The sequence below is a fragment of the Heteronotia binoei genome, chromosome 9 (genome assembly GCF_032191835.1).
Source record: "Heteronotia binoei isolate CCM8104 ecotype False Entrance Well chromosome 9, APGP_CSIRO_Hbin_v1, whole genome shotgun sequence".
NCBI classification, from domain to species: domain Eukaryota; kingdom Metazoa; phylum Chordata; class Lepidosauria; order Squamata; family Gekkonidae; genus Heteronotia; species Heteronotia binoei.
This window is the reverse complement of record NC_083231.1, coordinates 120,049,247-120,060,363: the sequence shown is the minus strand read 5'-3', so window position 1 is coordinate 120,060,363 and position 11,117 is coordinate 120,049,247. Positions and strand designations below refer to the sequence as shown.

Below are 11,117 nucleotides of genomic sequence, written 5' to 3'. Positions count from 1 at the left end.
TAAATCCAAATCCAATATCAATAGGAGAGATGCATTAATGGGGCAACATTACCTGTTGGGTTTCTGTCTGCTATCCTATAGCCTTCTAGGCACGAGTTTCCATAGGAAAGCTCCGGTTTCCTCGGACGCTCGTGTCACATCACAGCTGTCAAAGAAGGCCCCATCAATCTAAATGCCAGCAATTTCATCTTTGCACAACAGAAAAAAGAGACCAGGTCATGTCCAAAACTCCAGTTCAGGTTGCCTGGAGCACTTAATTCCAAATAAATATAAAAGGGGGATCATTTAAGGGGTGAAAGAGCAGTTTCTCCTCTCTGCACCGGAACAAAGATCTTGGCCTGAGGGTGCCCTTACCGGATTCCTTTTATCCATAAATGCCAGACCACTGAGTCTCTCTTCGCCTTCCGTCACCCCTCAGACATGCCTTATATGTACTGTGTGCAGTTCTGGTCGCTGCACCTCAAAAAGGATATTACAGCATTGGAGAAAGTCCAGAGAAGGGCAACTAGAATGATTAAAGGGCTGGAACACCTTCCCTATGAAGAAAGGTTGAAACGCTTGGGACTCTTTAGCTTGGAGAAACGTCGACTGCGGGGTGACATGATAGAGGTTTACAAGATAATGCATGGGATGGAGAAAGTAGAGAAAGAAGTCCTTTTCTCCCTTTCTCACAATACAAGAACTCGTGGGCATTCGATGAAATTGCTGAGAAGTCGAGTTAAAACGGATAAAAGGAAGTACTTCTTCACCCAAAGGGTGATTAACATGTGGAATTCACTGCCACAGGAGGTGGTGGCGGCCACAAGCATAGCCACCTTCAAGAGGGGTTTAGATAATAATATGGAGCAGAGGTCCATCAGTGGCTATTAGCCACAGTATGTGTGTGTGTGTGTGTGTGTGTGTGTGTATATATATATATATATATATATATATATATATATATATATATATATATATATATATATATATATATATATATATATAAATTTTGCCACGGTGTGACACAGAGTGTTGGACTGGGTGGGCCATTGGCCTGATCTAACATGGCTTCTCTTTTGTTCTTATGTTCTTATGAGCTCTGCTTGAAAAGATCAGAGGTGGTGTTTGAGCAAAGTCGCTTCTCACTTAGAGGAGGGGAGGGGTGCCAACCTTCAGGTGGGAAAGATGTGTAACCAAAAGGTTCCACGACGAACCAGCTTCAAAACAATTCAAATACAATAAACTTATACAGGGCTTTTTTGTGTGGAAAAAGCCCAGCAGGAACTCATTTACATTTCAGGCCACACCCCCTGACATCACCATTGTCTCACACGGGGCTTTTTTTGCAGAAAAAGCCCACCAGGACCTAATTTGCATATTAGGCCACACCTAATATGCCCAGAGGAGGGCGCTGAAGATGGTGAGGGGTCTGGAGACCGAGTCCTATGAGAAAAGGTTGAAGGAGCTGGGCATGTTTAGCCTGGAGAGGAGGCGGCTGAGAGGTGATACAATCACGATCTTCAAGTACTTGAAGGGCTGTGCTGTAGAGGATGGGGTGGAATTCTATTCTGTGGCCCCAGAAGGTAGGACCAGAACCAACGTGTTGAAATTAAATCAGAAGAGCTTCTGGCTCAACATTAGGAAGAACTTCCTGACAATTAGAGCAGTTACCCAATGGAACAGGCTTCCTCCTTGGGTGGGCTATGCTTCCTCGGAGGTTCTTAAACAGAGGCTAGATGGCCATCTGACAGCGATGAAGATTCTGTGAATTTAGGGGGAGGGATTTGTGAGTTTCCTGCATTGTGCAGGGGGTTGGACTGGATGACCCTGGAGGTCCCTTCCAACTCTGTGATTCTATGATGCTATCAATGTCCTCAATGAAATTGCTGAGCAGTCGGGTTAGAATGGATAAAAGGAAGTCCTTCTTCACCCAAAGGGTGATGAACACATGGAATTCCCTGCCACAGGAGGTGGCGGCTACAAGCATAGCCAGCTTGTTATTAGCCACAAGGTATAGATGGAACTCTCTTTTGGGGGCAAGTGATGCTCTGTCTTCTTGGTGCTTGGGGAGGGGGGGCAACAGGTGAGGACTTCTAGTGTCCTGGCCCCACTGATGGCACCTTCTTTTGGGGGGCACTTTGTGACATAGAGTGTTGGGCTGGATAGGCCACTGACTTGATCCAACATGGCTTCTCTTATGTTCTTATGTGACACAGAGTGCTGGACTGGATGGGCCACTGGCCTGATCCAACAGGGCTTCTCTTATGTTCTGATGTGATACAGAGTGTTGGACTGGATGGGCCACTGGCCTGATCCAACAGGGCTTCTCTTATGTTCTTATGTGACACAGAGTGTTGGACTGGATGGGCCACTGGCCTGATCCAACATGGCTCCTCTTATGTTCTTATGTGACACAGAGTGTTGAACTGGATGGGCCACTGGCCTGATCCAACATGGCTTCTCTTATGTTCTGATGTGATACAGAGTGTTGGACTGGATGGGCCACTGGCCTGATCCAACAGGGCTTCTCTTATGTTCTCATGTGACACCGAGTGTTGGACTGAATGGGCTATTGACCTGATCCAACATGGCTCCTCTTATGTTCTTATGTGACACAGAGTGTTGAACTGGATGGGCCACTGGCCTGATCCAACATGGCTTCTCTTATGTTCTGATGTGATACAGAGTGTTGGACTGGATGGGCCACTGGCCTGATCCAACAGGGCTTCTCTTATGTTCTTATGTGACACAGAGTGCTGGAGTGGATGGGCCACTGGCCTGATCCAACAGGGCTTCTCTTATGTTCTTATGTGACACAGAGTGTTGGACTGGATGGGCCACTGGCCTGATCCAACATGGCTCCTCTTATGTTCTTATGTGACACAGAGTGTTGAACTGGATGGGCCACTGGCCTGATCCAACATGGCTTCTCTTATGTTCTTATGTGACACAGAGTGTTGGACTGGAAGGGCCACTGGCCTGATCCAACATGGCTTCTCTTATGTTCTTATGTGACACAGAGGGTTGAACTGGAGGGGCCACTGGCCTGATCCAACATGGCTTCTCTTATGTTCCTATCTCTTTTGTAAGGTTTTTCTCTTTCTCGTGTGACCCTTTATATGTTCTGGCATCTCTCAGCAGTGTTCTGAGGTGACGTGTTGTTACATAGGTTTACCAGTTCCCTGTTGGCCCCATGAGGGGGATGAGGGGCAGGCTTGCCAGATCCAGGTTGGGAAATCCCTGGAGATTAGGGGTGGAGCTTGGGGAAGAGAGGGAGCTTAGTGAGGTATCATGCCTTAGAGCAGGGGTGGCCAATGGTAGTTCTCCAGAAGTTTTTTGCCTACAACTCCCATCCGCTCCAGCCAGCATGGCCAATGGCTGGGGCTGATGGGAGTTGTAGGCAAAAAACATCTGGAGAGCTACCATTGGCTATCCTTGCCTTAGAGCCAGGGGTGGAATTCTAGCAGGAGCTCCTTTGCATATTAGGCCACACACCCCTGATGTAGCCAGTCCTCCAAGAGCTTACAAGGCTCTTTTTGGTAAGCTCTTGGAGGATTGGCCACATCAGGGAGGTGTGGCCTAATATGCAAAGGAGCTGCTGCTAGAATCCTACTCCTGCTTAGAGCCTATCGTCCAAAGCAACCATTTTGTCCAAGGGAACTGATCTCTGTCATCTAGAGCGAGGGTGGCCAACGGTAGCTCTCCAAATATTTTTTTGCCTACAACTCCCATCAGCCCCAGCCAGCATGGCCAATGGCTGGGACTGATGGGAGTTGTAGGCAAAAAACATCTGGAGAGCTACCGTTGGCCACCCCTGGTTTAGAGATGTTTTGTGATTCCAAGGTCCCCAGGCCACACCTGGAGGTTGGCAACTCTAGCTTTGTGTCCTCTTTGCCTCTTTTAGCGCCCCTACTTATTTTTGCTGCCACCAAAGGCATAGAATTCATAGTTGGAGGAAGAACAGGGTGGTTTTTTTACATTTTGTCAAATGGCAGAATGCTGAGTTAATCTAGGGCTTCCAGTCCCCAGTGGAGGGCAGGGGATCCCCCAGTTTGGAGACACCCCCCCACACACACACTGCAGGGTTATCAGAAAACAGGGGGGGGGGGTGGAGGGAAATGTCTGCTGGGTGTTCCATTATACCTTATGGAGATCGATTCCCATAGAGTATAATGGAGAATTGATCTGTGCATATCGGGGGGCCCAGAGGGGCTGTTTCCTGAGGTAGAGGCACCAAACTATTAGCATAGCATCCGGTGCCTCTCCTCAAAACACTCCCCAAGTTTCAAAAAGATCGGACCAGGGAGTCCGATTCTATGAGCCCCCAAAGAAGGTGCCCCTATCTTCCATTATTTCCCATGGAAGGAAGAGATTTAAAAAGGTGTGCAGTCCCTTTAAATGTGATGGTCAGAATTCCTTTTGGAGTTCAATTGTGCTTGTCACACCCTTGCTCCTGGCTCCACCCCCCCAAAGGCTCCTGGCTCCACCCCCAAAGTCCCCAGCTATTTCTTGACTTAGACTTGGCAACCCTTCCTGAAGATGACAAGAAAGTTTGAGGCGCAAGAGGGAATTCGAACTGCGGGCTTCTTCCCAGTTCACAGCTCGCTCGCTTCGCCACAGAGCCCGCTGAGGAGAGAGAAAGAGAAAGCGAAGAACTCGCGCTGTATACAGAAAAAGAAAATACCTTTCATTTCTCTTCCCCTTCCACTTGTCTAGCCAGTATGATGCTTATTATTACGATGATTATGAAATGATGAGCTTCGTGGTAGACTGAGGATTTGAACCCAGAGCTCTGCGCTCTGAGTCCAACCAATAATCTCACTCCTTTCCCTGCCACCCCTACTTTACAAGAAAATGATATCCCTTGGTATTTATATAGCACATTCCAAACACATCATTTCAACCCTCGAAACAACCACCTTCTGGGGACAGGCCAGTATTATCCTAATTTTATAGGCTGAAGTGCGGAGACTGACTTCCCTAGGGCCGGTAAACGCATTTGAGGAAGGAATTAGATATTTCAGACTTTCTTGGCTTAAGGCTTACACTCTACCTTTCCCACAACATCGTGGGTTTTTTTTTTTCACAAGCCCATGAAAGGGGGAATCTATCCAAACGCTCTTCCGATCTCATCAGAACTCAGATGCTAAGCAGGGAAGCCGTTGTTAAGACTTGGATAAGAGAGCCCTGAGGAAATCCAAGGTTGCTATGAAGACGCAGGTAATGGCAAACAACTCTAGGCAATTTAGGCGATCTCCTAGGGGTGACCCAAGTCCATTCCAGCAGCTGCAAGAGGAGGATGGACCACTGGTCTGATCCAGCAGGGCTCTTTTAATGTATTTTTCAGGGGGAAGCCTTGGACTCTATGCCGTCATGTTGGCTCTCCTGTGGAACTGGTTGGCCACTGTGTGAGACCGGAGACTGGCTTAGGTGGGTCACTGGTCTAATCCCAGAGAGCTACTTTGGTGTAGTGGTTAAGTGCGCAGACTCTTATCTGGGAGAACCAGGTTTGATCCCCCACTCTTCCAGTTGCACCTGCTGGAATGGCCTTGGGTCAGCCATAGCTCTCTCACAAGAGTTGTCCTTGGAAGGCCAGCTTCTGTCAGAAGAAGAATTGCAGATTTATACCCCACCCTTCTCCCTGAATCAGAGTCTCAGAGCAGCTTACAATCTCCTGTATCTTCTCCCCCCACAACAGACACTCTGTGAGGTGGGTGGGGCTGAGAGGGCTCTCCAGAAGCTGCCCTTTCAAGGCAGAGCTATGGCTGACCCAAGGCCATTCCAGCAGCTGCAAGTGGAGGAGTGGGGAATCCAACCCAGCTCTCCCAGATAAGAGTCCACACACTTAACCACTACACCAAACTGGCCCTCTCAGCCCCACCCACCTCAGAGGGTGTCTGTTGTGGGGGGAGAAGATAAAGGAGATTGTAAGCCGCTCTGAGACTCTGATTCAGAGAGTAGGGTGAGGTATAAATCTGCGGTCTTCTCCTCCTCCTCTTCTTCTTACGTTCTTAAGAGAGTCAGTTTGGCGTAGTGGTTCAGTGCATGAACTCTTATCTGGGAGAACCAGGTTTGATTCCCCACTCCTCCACTTGCACCTGCTGGAATGGCCTTGAGTCAGCCATAGCTCTGGCAAAGGTTGTCCTTGAAAGGGCAGCTGCTATGAGAGCCCTCTCAGCCACACCCACCTCACAGGGTGTCTGTTGTGGGGGGAGAAGATATAGGAGACTGTAAGCCGCTCTGAGACTCTGATTCAGGGGGAAGGGCGGGGTATAAATCTGCAGTTCTTCTTCTTCTTAATGTTATCTCAAAGACCCATGGAGGCCATTTCTCACCAGCTTTTCCCATTCTCTCGTTCTTTCCCAGAAAGCCTGCTGGACGTGGTCAGCTCAGCCCGGGACTGCTTGCAGGCGGGAGAATCCTGCACCAACGACCCCAGCTGCAGCTCCAAATTCCGGACCCTCCGGCAATGCATCGCCGGCAACGGCGCCAACAAGCTCGGGCCGGATGCCAAGAGCCAGTGCCGGAACACCGTGACGGCTCTCCTTTCCAGCCAGCTCTACGGCTGCAAGTGCAAAAGAGGGATGAAGAAGGAGAAACAGTGCCTCAGCGTCTACTGGAGCATCCACCACACCTTGATGGAAGGTCAGTCCGGGGGACTCCTCGCTCGGGGATGAGATGGGGGTGGGACTGGAGCACCTGTGCGCAACCGTGCAGGAAGATGGAAGCCAGCTTCAAGCAGAAACAGCTTCAAGAGAGGATTGGATCAACATCTGGAGCAGAGGTCCATCAGTGGCTGTTAGCTACAAGGTATAGATGGAGCCCTCTGTCTGGGGCAATCTTCTTGGTGCTTGAGGGGGGCACAGTGGGAGGACTTCTAGTGTCCTGGCCCCACTGATGGACCTCTTGATGGCACCTGGGGGTTTTGGCCACTGTGTGACACAGAGTATTGGACTGGATGGGCCACTGGCCTGATCCAACAGGGCTTCTCTTATGTGACACAGAGTGTTGGACTGGATGGGCCTTTGGCCTGATCCAACATGGCTTCTCTTATGTGACACAGAGTGTTGGACTGGATGGGCCATTGGCCTGATCCAACAGGGCTTCTCTTATGTTCTTATGTGTGACACAGAGCGTTGGACTGGATGGGCCATTGGCCTGATCCAACATGGCTTCTCTTATGTTCCTATGTCTGGGGCAATGATGCTCTGTATTCTTGGTGCTTGGGAGGGGGACAGTGGGAGGGCTTCTATGTCCTAGCCCCACTGATGGACCTCTTGATGGCACCTGGGGTTTTTGGCCACTGTGTGACACAGAGTGTTGGACTGGATGGGCCGTTGGCCTGATCCAACATGGCTTCTCTTATGTTCTTATGTCTGGGGCAGAGATGCTCTGTATTATTGGTGCTTGGAAGGGGCAACAATGGGAGGGCTTCTGGTGTCCTGGGCCCACTGATGGACCTCCTGATGGCACTTGGGGAGGGATGAGATGATAGAGATTTACAAGATGATGCATGGGATAGAGAAGGTAGAGAAAGAAGTCCTTTTCTCCTTTTTCACAGCACAAAAACTCCTCGGCACTCGAAATTGCTGAGCAGTTGGGTTAGAACGGATAAAAGGAAGTACTAAAAGGGTGATTAACACATGGAATTCACTGCCACAGGAGGTGGTGGCAGCTACATGCATAGGCAGCTTCAAGAGGGGATTGGATCGACATCTGGAGCAGAGGTCCATCAGTGGCTCTTAGCCGCAGTGTATTGTTGGGACTCTCTGTTTGGGGCAGTGATGCTCTGTATTCTTGGTGCAGGGGGGCAACAGTGGGAGGGCTTCTGGAGTTCTGGCCCCACCAGTGGACCTCCTGATGGCCCCTGGGTTTTGGTCACTGGCCTGATCCAGCATGGCTTCTCTTATGTTCTTATGTATGGAGCAGTGATGCTCTGTTTTCTTGGTGCTTGGGAGGCAATAGTTGGAGACCTTCTGGAGTTCCGGCTTTGCTGGTGGACCTCCTGATGGCATCTGGGCTTTGGCCACTGTGTGACAAAGAGTGTTGGGTTGGATGGGCCATTGGCCTGATCCATCATGGCTTCTCTTATGTTCTTATAATCAACTGAAACAGTGGGGAGGTCCTGATGCCACCTAGACCCGGAGGTTGGCACTGCTACCTCTGGATAAGGATCACACCAAGGCCTTATTGCAACCATCAACCTGTTGGAATAGTGCCAACTCCAGAAGCCCTGGAGATTTGGGGAGGGGGGGAGCTTAGGAAAGGGAGGTTGGGAAGGGAAAGAACCTCAGCAGGGTGCAATGCCATAGAGGCCTCCCTCTCTAGCGGTCATTTTCTCCAGGGGAACTGATCTTTGCCATCTGGAATCAGCTATAATTTGGAGAGATCTCCAGCCCCTACCTGCAGGTTAAGTAATACAAGAAGAGAACCACAGTGGTAGGTAGCAAAGGAACAAAACACAAAGCTTCCATGACTACCAGCCTCAGACACTAAAGAAACAATAACAACATTATCGAAAGCTTAGTGCATTCAAGTCCAGTTTTTAAAGCAGTACAATGCTGTTTCCTTGAGGAAAGGTCTGATGTCGCCCTGGAGAAGAATTCTTGAAGAAGCAATTGTGAAACAAGGCAATAGTACATCCTTGTCACAATAACTGGACTGCTGGCTGCCTTAAAATTTGAATCTACTTGGACAACACTCATCAGCATATTACTGGAACTGTCTGGGGCAGTGATGCTCTGTATTCTTGGTGCTGGGGGGGGGGCAAAATGGAAGGGCTTCTAGCCCCACTTGTGAACCTCCTGATGGCACTTGGGTTTGTTTGGTTTTTTGATCACTTTGTGACATAGAGTGTTGGACTGGATGGGCCACTGGCCTGATCCAACAGGGCTTCTCTTATGTTCTTATGTGACACAGAGTGTTGGACTGGAGGGGCCACTGGCCTGATCCAACAGGGCTTCTCTTATGTTCTTATGTGGCACAGAGTGTTGGACTGGATGAGCCATTGGCCTGATCCAACATGGCTTCTCTGATGTTCTTATGTGACACAGAGTGTTGGACTGGATGAGCCATTGGCCTGATCCAACATGGCTTCTCTTATGTTCTTATGTGACACAGAGTGTTGGACTGGATGGGCCACTGGCCTGATCCAACAGGGCTTCTCTTATGTTCTTATGTGACACAGAGTGTTGGACTGGATGGGCCACTGGCCTGATCCAACAGGGCTTCTCTTATGTTCTTATGTGACACAGAGTGTTGGACTGGATGGGCCGTTGGCCTGATCCAACATGGCTTCTCTGATGTTCTGATGTGACGCAGAGTGTTGGACTGGATGGGCCACTGGCCTGATCCAACAGGGCTTCTCTTATGTTCTTATGTGACACAGAGTGTTGGACTGGATGAGCCATTGGCCTGATCCAACAGGGCTTCTCTTATGTTCTTCTGTGACACAGAGTGTTGGACTGGATGAGCCATTGGCCTGATCCAACATGGCTTCTCTTATGTTCTGATGTGACGCAGAGTGTTGGACTGGATGGGCCACTGGCCTGATCCAACAGGGCTTCTCTTATGTTCTTCTGTGACACAGAGTGTTGGACTGGATGAGCCATTGGCCTGATCCAACATGGCTTCTCTGATGTTCTGATGTGACGCAGAGTGTTGGACTGGATGGGCCACTGGCCTGATCCAACAGGGCTTCTCTTATGTTCTTATGTGACACAGAGTGTTGGACTGGATGAGCCATTGGCCTGATCCAACAGGGCTTCTCTTATGTTCTTCTGTGACACAGAGTGTTGGACTGGATGAGCCATTGGCCTGATCCAACATGGCTTCTCTTATGTTCTTATTCTTCTCCAGGGCTACATCAGACCTTTCGTCAAGGAAACAGCATTGGACCGCTTTAAAAATTGGACTCGATTTCTGATGGCTACTTTGGGATGTTTTGTTTCCTAAACTGTTGAGTTGTGTCTGTGCTTTATGTTACATAGAATACACTAAGTTTATGATAATATTGTTATTGCTTCCTTAGTGTCTGAGGCTGGTAATCACGGAAGCTTTGTGCTTTATTTTCTTACTACCTACCTGGAGGTTGGCGACTGTAACCAGTTGCAGGAATCTAATTGCATCGCGTTGATGGTTAAAGATGGACGACAATTTCCCTCGTGGGCAGCACAGCGAGATCAATGCCGCTTCTGATCGATCACGGGATTATTAATCAATTCATGCTCTCCAGGCAGAAGACATGCCATCGTCTCCCCAATACATCACCCATGCAAAATAGACCTGGATCTCCATTAGTGAAGCTTTGAATGCCCCTTGGGGCAAAAAGGCCGTCTGCCTCTGTTGTAATTGAATGCCTTCCAGAAATAACCACCTGTGCTGAAATCATGAAAGGGTGGTGTTGGATTCTCTGGTCTTGGGACTGCCAGGGAGCCACGAAAAAGTTGGAGGGTGCTCAAGGCTTTAACACAGTAGGGCTGGGGCTAGGGGTGAGGGTTAGGGTTAGACGTAACTAAGTTACATGGAGTCAGCAGTTAGTTCGAATGCCCCTGTATAAATCGATGGTGCAGCCTCATTTGGAGTACTGTGTACAATTCTGGTCACCGCACCTCAAAATAGATATTCTAGCATTGGGAAAGGTTCAGAAAAGGGCAACTAGAATGATTCAAGGGGTTGGAACACTTTCCCTATGAAGAAAGGTTAAAACGCTCGGGGTTCTTTAGCTTGGAGAAACGTCATCTGAAGGGTGACATGAGAGAGGTTTACAAGACTATGCATGGGATGGAGAAGGTAGAGGAAGAAGACCTTTTCTCCCTTTCTCACAAGACAACTTGCGGGCGCTCAATGAAATTGCTGAGCATTCGGGGTAGAACGGAAGTCCTTCTTCACCCAAAGGGTGATTAACACGTGGAGTTCACTGCCACAGGAGGTTATGGGGGGGCTACAAGCATAGACGGCTTCAAGAGGGGATTGGATAAACATATGGAGCAGAGGTCCCTCGGTAGCTAAAAGTCACAGGGTATAGATGGGAAAGCTTCCATCTATACTAGGAGTCCCCAACTCCCAGTCCACGGACCAGTACCAGTCCGTGGCCTGTTAGCAACCGGGCTGTGAGTAGTATAATTATTTCATTATAT

The 11,117-nt window shown here is 49.1% G+C and overlaps 1 protein-coding gene across 1 annotated transcript; it reads left to right on the top strand.

Annotated features, from left to right (window-relative positions):
* The first annotated feature begins 6,296 nt into the window (after positions 1-6,296).
* LOC132577631 (GDNF family receptor alpha-4-like) lies at positions 6,297-9,987 on the top strand. Its single transcript, XM_060247420.1, has 2 exons — positions 6,297-6,624; positions 9,838-9,987. The coding sequence occupies exons 1-2, from the start codon at positions 6,297-6,299 to the stop codon at positions 9,882-9,884; spliced, it is 375 nt and encodes a 124-aa protein (XP_060103403.1). The 3' UTR covers positions 9,885-9,987.
* Positions 9,988-11,117: the final 1,130 nt, after the last annotated feature.

Excerpts from the sequence above, each read along its gene's own strand:
- LOC132577631 (XM_060247420.1), top strand. The coding sequence starts at position 6,297 with ATGGAGGCCATTTCTCACCAGCTTTTCCCATTCTCTCGTTCTTTCCCA. Across the intron at positions 6,625-9,837 it reads CCACCACACCTTGATGGAAG|GGCTACATCAGACCTTTCGT; the intron begins GTCAGTCCGGGG and ends ATTCTTCTCCAG.